Source organism: Condylura cristata, unplaced genomic scaffold (assembly GCF_000260355.1).
Source record: "Condylura cristata isolate star-nosed mole 26May11 unplaced genomic scaffold, ConCri1.0 scaffold00001, whole genome shotgun sequence".
NCBI classification, from domain to species: domain Eukaryota; kingdom Metazoa; phylum Chordata; class Mammalia; order Eulipotyphla; family Talpidae; genus Condylura; species Condylura cristata.
This window is the reverse complement of record NW_004567102.1, coordinates 4,694,111-4,708,286: the sequence shown is the minus strand read 5'-3', so window position 1 is coordinate 4,708,286 and position 14,176 is coordinate 4,694,111. Positions and strand designations below refer to the sequence as shown.

General features: G+C 47.0%; 1 protein-coding gene across 1 annotated transcript; it reads left to right on the top strand.

Annotated features, from left to right (window-relative positions):
• Positions 1–4,211: 4,211 nt before the first annotated feature.
• Positions 4,212–4,766, top strand: LOC101619265 (transmembrane protein 217-like). Its single transcript, XM_004673993.1, has one exon. It carries the CDS (start codon positions 4,212–4,214, stop codon positions 4,764–4,766), a length of 555 nt encoding a protein of 184 aa, XP_004674050.1.
• Positions 4,767–14,176: the final 9,410 nt, after the last annotated feature.

Sequence of the window (14,176 nt, the reverse complement as noted above, 5' to 3'; positions counted from 1 at the left end):
AGCAGAACAGACAGATTGACTGAAACACACTGCTGAGGGAGCAGTGGAGGAGAAAGGAGAGGTCTGTGCCATGCCGTCACCTTCCTGCCCAGGGATCGAACTCGTGCTGAAGTGGCTGTGGCTAGCTTCATAGTGCTGCACTTAATGCGTTGCGCCACCAGGGAAGGCCCTAGACAATTTTTTAATGAAGAAACTGTTGAACAACACTTAAGAGAAGAAAACTTCTCCTAGCTGCATCGTGACAAATGTTGTGCAGGAGGCGGCCCAGTGTCCTGTAAAAATGAGTCCAACCCAGAATGAGATTCAGGGGAAGATTTCTGGAGGAGGCAATTACTGAGTTTGTATCTTAAAGGATGTTGGCATCCCCTGGACCACATCCGGATAGGCAGAGGCATAGGCAAGAGCCATTTTAGAAACAGCAAGTTTATTGTGGCATAAACTGAGGGGCAGATGACACAGTTTGCCTGGAGCCATTACCTGACACCTGCCAAGTGGAGTTTTCTCTGAAGTCAGTGGGGGAGATCTGGGAGTGTCTTAGAGATATGACTGTGTGAGGATAATGATAAGATTTTGCACTTAAAAAAAACTTTTTTGTTCCTCTGGAAGTGTAGGTCAGAATGGGACAAGGCTAAGGGGGAAAAGGCAAATCAGTCAAGAGGCTATTGAAAGAAATGGGTGAAGTAAGGCAGCAAAGGACTTTGGGATAGGAGAAGGAGTCTGTATTGAGCACCTGGGTGGGCCCCTTCACTGAGCTGGGAGGAAGAAGGCACAGCTCACTTAGGATGAGAAGAAAAGGAGGACAGCTTGGTGTCGGAGACTCTTTGTCCCCGATCACAGATTATTGGGGGGCAGAACAGGCAGGGTCTCAAGGTAGAAGCGGCGTTGACCAGCGGAGATTCCTAGAAAAGGGGGAAAAGGAGGAAATGGGGAGCAGGCGCAAGGAAGACATGGGAATAGAAGCTGGGTGCAAGTCTTCTTGTCAAGGAAATGCACTTAAACTTTCTAACAAGTTTTCTAAGAACTTTACTGTAATTTAATTCACAAGAAATTTCCTCTTCCTGCCCACACTTTACTTTACCCCCTAGGATGTCTCAATGAAAATAAAAGCCGTTAAGTAGTAGATAAGGTTTAAGGAACTTTATTTTGGTTAATCTTCACTGTGGTGAAGATTATTACTTCACTATAGTAATATTAGTCTTAAACTTTGTAAATCTATGTACCTAATTTTTTTTTGGCGTGTGCTTTTTTATTATTTATTTTTTTAATAATTTTTTTTAATTATTACAAAAGTTTATTTTTACATCATTTTGCACATTTTTTTTCCATCTCGATTGTAATCCCCGCGGGTTTCCCATCACCAAATCACCCGTGTGCCACCACCATAGTCCCATGCATTTCCCTCCCTTCCCCCCACCCCGTTTTTGATCCCATTCCCCACAACATGACCTAATTTGATTGATAGATTGATTTTAAAAATGTTATAATCTCAACTAAAGGTCAAAAAGGACCCCAGACTATTCTTAGAAAAAAGGTGATCATGATCTCAGCCCATTTCATATGCTAATGTCATCCCACTACTTGCTCAAAATGTACAAAATAAACCTCTGCTGAAGGCAGAGCAGGAAGACTTGCACCCAACTCTGATTCCTGTGTCTTCCTCGCACCCGCTCCCCGTTTTCCCCTTTTCCCCTTTTTCTAGGAATCTCCACTTGTCGACGCTACCTTTAGACCCGGCCTGTTCTGCCCCCCAATAATCCATGATGGGGGACAAAGAACCTCCCACAGCGTGGGAAGTGCTAAGTTTGAGTTCACCTGGAACTTCCAAATAGACAGGAATGTTTCTCCTATGAAGTCATCACAGTTAATCTGTAACTCAAAGTGAATCTGAGCCTTTGTTCTGGAAACATAACTGAAAAAGTAAAAGCTGTTTGCAATCAGTATCCCAGACCAAAGCTCCAGAATATGTAGGGGAGGCCTCCCTGGTGACACAGTTGCTGAGACAAGCAAGCTCTCACCAGCCACTGCAGGTCCTCTGGCCCATAGGCCAGTTGTTTTGCACAAAAATAAATCCAGTCTTTGGAGGGAAAAGTAGAATGGTGGTTAATAGGGGCTGAGAGGAACAGGAATGAGGAATTAGTGTTTGGTGGGTGTAGAGTTTTCCTTGGGGAATATAAAAGTGTTAAGGTGGTTGAATTTGTGGATGTGGATGAACTTGCTGCTATTGAAGTGTACACTCAAAAAGGGTAAGATCTAAGCGGAAGGTGGTAATTTTGCAACACATGCAACTATTGAATCATTATGTTATAGGCCTAGAACTAGTAAGTCATTTATCAATTGTAGCCCCATTTTAAATGTTAGATGAGAAAAACAAAGGGTTAAAATAGTAAATATGTACGTCTCTTTGGGGCCTCCCCAGTGGTACAAGGTATTAAGTCTCAGTACTATGAAGCTATCGGCAGCCACTGCAGCATGAGTTCCATCCCAAGCCAGGGAAGTGACCCACATGGCACAGCAGACCTCTCCTGTCTCACCCGCTGCTCCCCTCAGCAGTATGTTTCAGTTAAACTGCTGTTCTGCTCCCCACTCTGTCTCTGGTGAATCCTCTCACCCCAACACCTCTGGCCTGCCCCCCAGCTTTTGTATGTATAAGTAAATCTTTTTTAAAAAATATGTCTCTTTTACCACCACAACAAAAAAATGTTATTGACCAAAAAAACTATATATATATATGTATATACACATACATATATATACATACACGCACACACACATATATATATATATACACACACATATATATTTAGACTTGATGGAATGACTGAGAAGGAAGCTGAAGAGAAAGCACCGTGGCCTGACAGGCCTGTCCATAGTCTGACAGGACTGACCATGAACCCCTTCCAGTCACCTTGGAAAGTGGCCACATCAGGCCTCCAGCTGCTGGTTCCCCCATGTGTGATTTTTTCCCTTCTCTCTTCACAGGTGCTTCCCTACTGTGGTGAATGAAGAAGAAGGAGACCTGCTTTGGAGTTTGCTTTTTGGGAGCTGGTAATGTTACAGACCTGACCCAAAAGAGTGGGCCATTTTCCCTCTAGAAAAAGAGTTCGCCAGAGAGCGCTAAGTGTAGTGGAACCAGACAAGGTTTTATTAGAGACTCACACACAAAGGAACCAGTCTGCAAAGGAGAAGGAAGCTTGACTTCTGGAAGGAGATGCTTAAAGCATGAGTCTCAACGAGGAGGAAACAGCACCGCAGCCTAGTCTGGGTTGGGTATGCCAGAGGGCTACTCTCTGATTGCCCATATGGGCTCTCCGCCTTCGCCCTCCGGGAAATTATGAAATAATCATTAATCAGGAGCTGAGGCTTTTTGGCTATCACAGCCCCTCATGGTCAGTGTGGTGGTCAATTATTTGGACAAAGATCATTGTCTATGATTTAGTCCACCTGTTTAAACACGACTTGGGACGATGCTTATCCTGCGGCTCACAATTTCATTTTTTTTTCATAATTTCTTTAATCGAGCTCGTCTCACTTTTGTAGCCTTTGTAATAAATGGGTGATCTAGTAAACAACAAATGGATTTCCTGAATCTGAAAGCCACTCTAGCAAATTAATTGAACAAGAGGAGGGAGGCTGTCAGCAGCACAGGTAACAACCTGGGCTTGCCACTGGCATCTGAAGTGGAAGGCAGCCTTGGGGGAAAGAGCCTTCATGTATAGCATCTTTTGGTATCCCAGATAGTGTCAGACTTGAGTTGAACACCCTCAGGGTGTCCCTCCTGGTTCCTGAGAAGTGCTTCTTAGTGTGAAGAAGCTTCCATCCATGCTTACATTGGAATAGGGTCCAGTGACCCTTTGCAGGAGCCCAGACCTGACCATTTCTCATCCAGATACAGAAGTTTCCTAAGCCTGATGCCAGTATACTTTCCCTCCACTTAAAGCATAGATGCAGCTGCCCCAGGAATACCCCATGCCAACGATGCTCTCACTTCCCAGTAATGTGCTCACCCCTCACTAGTTAGGTCAGAGCCAGCAGTGCAGAGCAGGTCCCTAGGGTTCCGGCCCTTTGCCTGTCCCATATATCATTGCTCTTAGCCTCCCCATTTATATCTAGAAGCCTGAGGAGTTTTCCCAGGACTGGCTCTGCCATCTTGTCACATAGCTCCATGATTTTTCTTTTTCCTGCAGGAAAAGTGCCAGTAAAATAAACACAAAATGAACAACAGGATGTTCTCCTACATGGCTGGCATCTTCTCTATTCTCATCACCATCCAGTTCCTCATCTTTGAACTGAACCAAATTTCGTTCATCGGCTTTGAGGAGAAGTTTAACATCTACTTGGACACAAAGTCCACAGCCCTCTTTTGGATCAAGATTTATAGGAAAACCATCAACACCACCCTCTCCTGCATCACTATCTTGGTCAGCGGCTTGCTCCTCTATTGCATCCACACAAACAGATATAGGGGCATACTGTGCTATGCTCTGTGGATCTTTGTCTATGAGTGCATCTGCTTTTCCCTGGTTCTGCTCATCATCGGGACCATCAGAGAGCAGTTCAAAGAGATGGGTTACATACAATTGTTCTTCCAAATATCACGCATGGCCCTGCATTTCTCCTGCATGCCTTTTATCTCCAAGTATGCATATGCCCTTTACAAGGACCCCAAGACTTTAGGCAAGGCATGCCGTCACCGGCATTCCTCTGTCAGTTCAATGGATTCGTGGGCACGTATGGGACTGAGAACAACATACCGCAAGTTAATCTGACTGTGTCAGGGAGAAGAGCAAGAGAGGGACGGTGCTCCCCAACAATCGTGTGCCCTCCCCTGCCTGTCTTCTGTTGTTGATTCTGCTTGCTTTTGGGAGGTTCTCAAGTTTTATGCACTTAAGTGCTTTTCAGGGGGAGAGAGGTTTGCTTGGATCCACTACTGTCTATGTGTGGTTGTGACTTGTTTTAGCACTGAATTATATACTGCCTTGGTGCGTATTTAACCACCATGTCGTTGGTGTTTACTGTTGTCTCTCATATTCTCCTCTCTGAACAGCCTTACTTTCTAATTTTTCTCTTGTGGGTTGCCTCAGAGCTGCATAGTTCTGCTGAGTACTTTTGGAACAGTGCTCCAAATAGAACTTTCTGTGCTTGTGGAATGTTCTATATCTGTGCTGTCCACTAGCCACATGTGGCTATTAAGCCCTTGGAATGTGGCTTTTACAACCCAGGACTCAAGTTGGAAACTTTATTTCAATTTAATTAATTTTAATTTCAATAGGGACATGCAGTTGGTGTGTGGCTATAATACTGGAGAACAGTCATCTGGAGCCTCATTTGACTTGTGCACCTAATGATTAAAGAACCTCTTCCTAGCTTCATGTCTCACTCAGTTTCCCTCTTTTCAGAAAGCAGTTCCTCGTGTTGCTTTAAAGCATGGCAAAAACGCTCCAGGATTTTTTTTTTTAAGATTTATTTGTACATACAGAACTTGGGTACAGGCCAGAGACTCAGGGGTGGCAAAAGACTTCACCAGAGACAGAGTGGAGCAGAACAGGCAGATCGATGAAGTACACTGCTGAGGGGAGAAGCGGGCGGGTCAGGAGAGGTCTGCCGTGCCATGTGGTCACCTCCGGGGCAGGCGGGAATCGAACTCATGCGGAAGTGGTTTCAGTTTCTTAGTGCCTAGTGCTTTAACCCGCTGCCCCACAACAGGGAGAGCCAGCTCCAGGATTTTTAAGTGTAAGTACTGCTGGATAATTGTGCATTGTAGGATATTTAGCAGTACCGCTAGCCTCTAGCCACTAGATTCCAGAAGCACCCTGCACCCTGTGACAACCTGAACTATCTCTAGGCAGAGCAAGGAATCCTTTCACTTGTTCACTGTTGGTAGAAATGCAAATGGCCCAGCTTCTATGGAAAACAGTATGGAGCAACTTCAAAAAAAAAAATTAAAAATAGAACTACCACATGATCCAGCAATCCAATAAATACCCACTTCTGGGTATTTACCCCCAAAATATGAGAACACTAACTTAGGAAAAGATATATGCAACCCTATGTTCACTGTAGTACTAGTCACACTAGCCAAGATATGGAAAGAGGCCCAAGTGACCAATAACAGAGAAATAATAAGGAAGATGTTTGTGTGTGTGTGTGTGTGTGTGTGTGTGTGTGATGGAATACTATTCAGTCACAAAAAGGATGAAACCTTGCCATTGGTGAGAGCGTGAATGGACCTTAAGGGGATTTTGCTGAGCAAAATAGGTCAAAAGGATAAAGACAAATACCACATGGTTTCACTCATTTGCAGAAAATAATGTAAACAAAAACAAATCTTTAGACATAATGATGGTTATTGGGGTGGAAGGTGGGGGAGGAGGGGATGTGTAGAAGAAACTAATTGTTTGATAATGGGTGGTAAATGGACATTTGGTGGTGGATGTGGTGAGAAATTATATCTTTGAGTCAATGTTGTAAATACAATGTTGTAAATTAATGTTACCTCCATTTAAGAAAAAAATCCCTAGGCAATGTCAATGTTGCACCCCCTGGTGAGAATCACTATTTTAAAGCAATACACTTCCAGCACTCAGAGCTCTTTACACCCCCTTGTGTGCTTTTAATCCCAGTGTTTCCATGTTATAATGGATGAAACTAAGACACACTTAAGGGTGTAATCATGGTCACATAGTAGCAAAACAGGACTTGAACCTGGACCATCTGACTTTGCATATGAATGTGTTTTCCTCACCTTTGATGATATTTACTTTTCCTTCACAAAATGTTGGTAGTGAAGGCAAAGAAAACCATTTTGACCACATCCTCTAGTACAGGAGCAAGAGTGACCCCACTTCTGTACTATTAAGTACAGCCAATTCTTCCCATCTTCCATTCTTTCCACCTCTCTTTGATGAAGATTTGGATCCAGGTCCGTTTCCAAAATGACCACCAGGTGGCAGTCAGCAATAAGCTTTTGCTTCACCCTATTTGCTTCCAAGCCAGATTCTCCAGGGGGTGACTGGCTGGATTTAAGAAGCTTCCAGCTGATGAATGAGGACTAACAGTGTGTCCCCACCCTCGTCTCACAAAGCATGCTTTGACTAGTTGTGACTTGTTGGTACCTGAAATAAATCATGGGCAGGCTTCAGGCTCGGAGCCCTCATCCCAGCTGCAGGCCCCTGGGTTGCTATGTGTAGGCTAAAAGACTGGAAACCTGCAGAGAAGAGGGAAGGAGAAGCAGAGTTACCTGATGTGAAAAGCTAAAGACAGTTACAATGGTGCACCTCTCTATACCAAGAATCCTCGAAGGCATTTTTGTCTTTGTTTTCTCTTTCTGTCCTCCCAATCTTTCTAGAACCTTCTATTCCACCAAGATGGCTCTGTTAAAGCGACCATTCACTGCCTTCTCTCACCAGTGATCTTGGTGGGTTTTGACCAGCGATGGCTCCCTGTCCCGAAAACATGCTTTTCTCCTGATCTAGAGACAGGTTTGGGGTACCTGGCCACGAGGCAGCGGTCACCAATCACCACCTCCCTAGCTGGTCTTCCACTCCAGCTCCCTGACCTCCCAATAATGGAACATCCCCGTCCAAGCCCTATTTCCTTTCTCGGTCTCAGTCACCCAGGCCCATAGGGGGCGCACTCCCGTTGCATGGCCAGCTTGCCATGGTCCTTGTTGATCCAATTGCTCCCTCATCGTGGCAGCCACCTCTAACCTGGTTCCCAACGATCCTACTCAGCTGGTACATTTATCACCTCCCCTCGAATGTTTAACCAAGAGAACACAGCCAAAGAGGTCACCTCCAAGATTAGGTTACAGAAAGACGGTGACCTCAGTGTTGTTCACTCCCTCGGGGGGGAGCCAGCTGTCAGGTTGGGAGCATCTGACAGAGAGGCCTCCTGGCCAGGAGCTGGCAGCTGCAGCCAGTAACCCCCGAGGACCTGAATTCTATCAGCAGCCACATAAGTGGGCTTAGAAGCAGACCCTGTCCCAGTCAAGTCTTGCAATGACCGCAGCTCCCACCAAATATCTTGTCCATAGGTGACAGAACCCACGCTGGGGTTCCTGATCCACAGAAACAAATATAATCAATGTTCCCTTAAATTGCTTTGTTTTGGAGGAATTGATCACTGACGTAAGTTACATCTGTACATCCGTGGCCCGTAGCCATCCCAACACGCCCCAGTCCACAGTGGTGGTGGCTGAGTCCCAGCCGTACACACCTCCACACTTGCGGTAGCCCAGGCCAAAAGCCCAGGAGCCACCTTCCTCTCAGCCTCGATCTGACCCCTCACCTCCTCGACAGGCCCAGGTCCTGCCACTCACCTCTGCTGTACCACCTGGCTCAAGCCTCTGCTGCCTTTTCCCTGCTGGTTAGCAGCCTCCTACCTGGGTTCCCTGACTGTCCCCCCTACAGTCAGTTCTCCACCCAACACCCAGAAGGATCCTGTGAAGGCTGAGTCTGACAGAATCCCACACTGGGTCTCCCAGCCACATCAGAGTGAATATCCCAGGCCTACTCATACTAGGTGCACAGTGATCCAGCTCCCCAGAAACTTCCAGTCTCCTTTCTAGCTGCTTCGCCCGCTTCCTTCTGCTCCAGCCACACAGGCCTCCTGCAGATCCTCTAACATACCTAGTACTCTCTGGCCACAGGGCCTGTGCCCTTCCATTGCTTCCAACTGGAACATTCTCACTCAGAAAGATACTGGCTTCCTTTCTTGTTTCTTTCAAAAGCTTCTCAAAAGTCATCAGAGCCACCGTCCTCGTCAATCTATTATTCTATGTGAAAACAGCTGCTGCGACCTCCTCCATCCCTAACCCATTAACTCTGTTTTATTACTTTTCTCATAACACATGTTATCATCTGACTTATTACATATGGCTACCTCCCCCATCCCTGAAGAACCATGAGTACCATATTTTCTTTATCGCTGTCTTCCAAGAACTTAGAATAACACCTGACACATAGCAGACGCTCAGTAAGTATTTATGGAATGAATGGACTGAGAGCAGTACAGAATGACCCGTGGTTTCTTTCTTTCTTTTTTAAAGATCTATTTATTTATGCAGACAAGAGCTGGGGGGTAGGCCAGAGGTGCAGGGGTGGCGAGATCAAGAGGATTCATCAGAAACAACACATAGTTGTTTCTGCAGAACAGGCAGATTGACTGAAATACACTGCTGAGGGGAGCAGTGGGCGAGACAGGAGAGGTCTGCTGTGCCATGTGGGTCAGCTCCCTGGCTGGGGATCCAACTCCTGCTGCAGTGGCTGCAGATAGCTTCATAGAGTTGAGATTTAGCTCTGTGTGCCACCAGGGAAGGCTGCCATGGTTTCTTGACCTCTACTGGTGGTTAAGGTGGATGGATGGTGAGTAGCCAGTTTTTACTGCTCTTTCAATCCTTGTCTTCTCTCTCTTCTGGAGTCTCTGGTGAATACTCCAGCGAGTTACAGGTGCGGAAATACCCATAAAGAATAAGACTTCAGGGCCCTCCCTGGTGGCGCAAGGGGTTAAAGAGCAGCACTATGAAGCTATCTGCAGCCACTGCAGCAGGAGTTCGATTTCTGGCCAGGGAGGTGACCCGCATGGCCCAGCAGACCTCCATCTCGCCCACTGCTCCCCTTGGCAGTATGTTTCAGTGGATCCATTTGTTCTATTCCCCACTCTGTCTCTGGTGAATCCTCTCACCCCCTACACCTCTGGCCTGTACCCCAGTTCTTCTATGCATAAATAAAATAAATCTTTTAAAAAATGAATAAGACTTAGCTTCCTTGTTCCTTCCCTCTTTCCCTAGTCCTTTTCTCTTGCACCTACTGCGGACCCTAGAAACACCACTTCCTGGGCCCTCCCTCGTGGAGCAGCTGGTTAAAGCACTGCACCGTGAAGCTATCTGTAGGGCTTCAGTGTGAATTCTATCGTGGCCAGGGAGCTGACCCACAGGGCACAGCAGACCTCTCCTGACCTGCCCGCTGCTCCCCTCAGCAATGTACTTCATCGATCCGCCTGTGCTTCTTCCCACTCTGTCCCTGGTGAAGCCTCTCACCCACCACACCTCTGGCCTGTACTCCAGTTCTATGCATAAATAAATAAATCTTTAAAAAAAATAAACTCCTAGCAACCTTTTATCTAGCGAAAGCAAGATGCAATTCTCCCTTCAAGGGGGTCCCAGCCTAGTGAGGGGTTGGGTCACTCAGGCTATCTATACCCAGCGGGGGAACAGTGGGGACCGCAGGATGAAGCCCAGCTCTTGAAGGGTGGAGAATCAGGGAGGCCTTCCAGGAGGAAGAGACCTTTAAGTTGAGTATGAGAAAAAGGTAGGCTTGCAAAGTGAGCAGAGGACACAGGATTATGGGAACCTATAACTGCCCCTGTGACAGGAACACTGCAAGCGCCTGTCACTTTCACCTCGGGGCGAAGGGATCTGTCGGGGGGACGATGGTGTCAAGAAATCAGCAGGCAGGAACTTCCCCAGAGAAAAGAGGGTCTCCCCTTTTCCCACGGCCTCTGTGGGCTGCTCCTGGAAGACACTTGCTTTCGGGGATCCAGCCCCTGAGTGTGTCTGAGAGGCTCCCCCAAGTCTCTGTTGTCCCCTGGACCTTCTCCCTCACAGCCTCGCCCCCCAGAGCGCAGATTTGACTCTGTTGATCCTCCCCCTGATTTCAACATGGGGCAGTGTTCCTGCCTGTTTCACTTCTTTTTCCTCATGGCTTTTGTTTTCTGACACCCACTTACTCTATCCCAGAATGCCCTACATTGATTGCAACTGTTCTCTGCCTTCAAGGCCTTCTTAATCCTTTCTTGAGTCTCGTCTCTGGCCCCTACATATGGAGGAAGGCTGGCTTTTTTTTTTTTTTTTTTCATTTTCCGATCAATGTGCCCACCCAACAAGCGGCTAATGAGGCCCCAGAGGGCCGCCCTTCCCCTCCCCTCAGAGAGGCTGCCTTGGCGGCAGGCTCTGCTCCTGACCCAGGAGACTGCTTTTCACGTGGCAAGTGGCTCCGAAACCCTTCTCGGCTTCCTTCCCCTTCACTTGGGCCCCGGTCAGTCATTAGTAAAGCAGAAACTAGTTCAAATGCATCTGTTTCATAAATGATCTATGATTTTCTTCCCTGGGAGACAGGTTTGACAAATGCCTCCTGACCATCTTCATTTTGTTTCATAAACAAGGGCTCTGTGGGTTTGTGCCTGTGTATATGAATGTTTGTGTATATTTAAGTGTGTTTGTGTGTGTATGTGTCTCTGTTTGTGTATGTCTATGTCTATATGTTTATGTTCATGTAAAAGACTGAGTTGAACAATTATTTGGTGATTATCATAACAACATATTAAGTATATGAAAAGGTAAGCTTTTTTTTCAGGGTTTATGCTTTTCTGAAATCTCCATCTGCTTCCTACCAAGGCTGCTGCTTCCTTCCAGAAATATATTCCACAAGAGGCATACTAGGGCCCTCCCTGGTGGCGCAAGGGGTTAAGTCTCAGCACTCTGAAGCTATCCACAGCAACTGCAGTACGAGTTTGATCCCCAGCCAGGGAGGTGACCCACATGGCACAGCAGACCTCTCCTGTGTCACCCGCTGCTCCCCTCAGCAGTGTATTTCAGCGGATCTGTCTCTTCTGCTCCCCACTCTGTCTCTCGTGAATCCTCTCACCCCCTGCAGCTCTGGCCAGTACTCCAGTTCTCCTATGCATAAGTAAATAAATATTTTTTAAAAGGTGTGCATGTGTGTGGGGGGGGTCCAATACTAGAATGTATCCTAAAAAAAGGGGGTTCTTGGCTTTTCTTTTACCCCAGCACCATGCCACTCTTTCTTATGCACAACGTGGAGAATGCTACTTGAAGCTATCCTGCTTCTCAAATAAAATTTTAGGGGTGAAAAGGACCCTTTTCAGAAGAGTTAGAAGGTAGTTGTAAAAAGTGACCAAGTAACTAGAGAACTTATCAATCAATCCTGGAAACAGACACAGCGCCTTGCCTCTCCCTCTTTCCCAGCTGATCCTCCTGCCAGCCACCCTGACCTCAGCCCGACCCCACTTGTCCCGCCCTCTACTCTGAGGATGTCTTGTATTTGCTGGTATAATTGAGGTTGTTTCCGTTAGCACTACATCACCTTTGTACAATGGCCACCCTCCTTGCCCAGCTTCTCACATCCTTGAAAGAGACCCATCTTCCTACACATGAGCAGAAGTACTTTCTTCACTTCTCAGTGGGTATCATGCTAAGAAGTGAAGCAAAAATAACAAGATGCGGTCTTGGTCCTGAATCAAGAAAGGGGCATATGAAGGGGTTCGTACAATTGTATGTGATAAATCAGGTGCTGAACCCAAAGTGTCAGCTCTATTTCTCAGTGGTTCCTCCAACAAATATTTATTGAGCACATGCTGTCAGCAGGCCTGATTCTAGATGTTGGAGCAACAGGGGTGAGGAAACAGGTAAAGTTTCTGTGCCTTATATTCAAAGGAAGGAAGACAGGCCCTCCCTGGTGGCACAGAAGGTTAAAGTGCAGCACTGCAAGCAAGTCGCAGCCACTTCAGTATGAGTTTCATCTCTGCCCCAGAAGTGATCCTCATGGCGCAGCAGACCTCTCCTTTCTCTCCCGCTGCTCCCCTCACCAATATATTCAGTAGATCTGCCTGTTCTACTTCCCACTCTGTCTCTGGTAAATTCTCTCACACACACACCCCTCCCTGCCCTGTGCCTCTGACCTACTCTCCAGTTCCTGTATGCACAAATAAATCAATATATTTTTAAAAGAGAGAGAGAAAACAAAGCAGAGGAATCAGGGCAGGCCTCTCTTCTGGAAGAAGTCACCCAGTTTCTGATCAATCCAGCAGATCTGCACTGGATCTCAACTTCATTCTGGACCCTGAGAGAGATGCCGGTGATAAAGAAATATGAATGAGGCCTACTCTCCTGCTCTTGGGGGACTCACCAGGTGGGAGCCCCACCTGGTGGGACAGCTAAGAACATTAATTGCTTCTGGAATACTAAGGGGTTTGGAGATTGCAGCAAGGGATGGAGGACAGTAGGTGACTTACAGATAAGAAAGGTTTCTTAGAGTTGGGCTTCAAACAACGGAGATAGTTTGTCAGGTGGATGGATACTCTGGATGTGGGTGGGGAGGTAAGGATTAAGGGGAAGGGCAGAAAGTCAGAGAGGGATAGCAAGTGCAAAAACAAGAAAGAGGCCCTCCCTGGTGGCACAGCGGGTTAAAGCACTGCACTGAGAAGCTAAAGCCACTTCCCCATGAGTTCAATTCCCGCCTGCCCCGGAGGTGACCACATGGCGTGGCAGACCTCTCCTGACCCGCCCGCTGCTCCCCTCAGCAGTGTACTTCGTTGATCTGCCTGTTCTGCTCCCCGCTCTGTCTCTGGTGAAGCCTCTCACCGACCCTGAGCCTCTGGCCTGTACCCCAGTTCTGTATGTACAAATAAAATAAATCTTTTAAAAAAAAAAAAAAACAAGAAAGAGAGGAACGAAAGAGACGTGCTAAAGGAGGCTGCAGCGTGAGTGGGTTAGCCGCCGTGTTTTGAAGACACCATTGAACTGTGCCAAGATTTTTTGCATTTTGCTCCGGGAAATGTTTTTCAAATTGAAGGTTGTAACCCATACCAGAATCAAGAAGTCCATTTAGTAATCAGGACCAGTATGTTATTTCACTCCCCACCCAGTTTTATTGAAGATATAATTGACAAACAGGGCCCTCCCTGGTGGCGCAATGGGTTCAAGCACAGCACTATGAAGCTATCCAGAGCCACTGCAGCACGAGTTCCATCCCTGGCCAGGGGGTGACCCACATGTCGTGGCAGACCTCTCCTGTCTTGCCCGCTGCTCCCCTCAGCAGTGTACTTTGTCAGCCTGTCTGTTCTGCTCCCCACTCTGTCTCTGGGGGCGTCTCTCACCCCCCTGCACCGCTGGCCTGTATCCAAGCTCTTATATGCATAAATAAATAAATCTTTTTTAAAAAAATTGACAAACAATGGGCCCTCCTTGGTGGTGTAACGGGTTAGGACACAGCACTGGAAGCAAGCTGTAGCTGTGTCAGTGATAGTTCAATTCCCGGCCTGGGAGCTGACCCACAGGGCACAGCAGACCTCTCCTGACCCACTCGCTGCTCCCCTCAGCAGTGGACTTCGTAGATCTGCCTGTTCTGCTCCCCACTCTGTCTCTGGTGAAGCATCTCGC

Excerpts from the sequence above, each read along its gene's own strand:
- LOC101619265 (XM_004673993.1), top strand. The coding sequence starts at position 4,212 with ATGAACAACAGGATGTTCTCCTACATGGCTGGCATCTTCTCTATTCTC.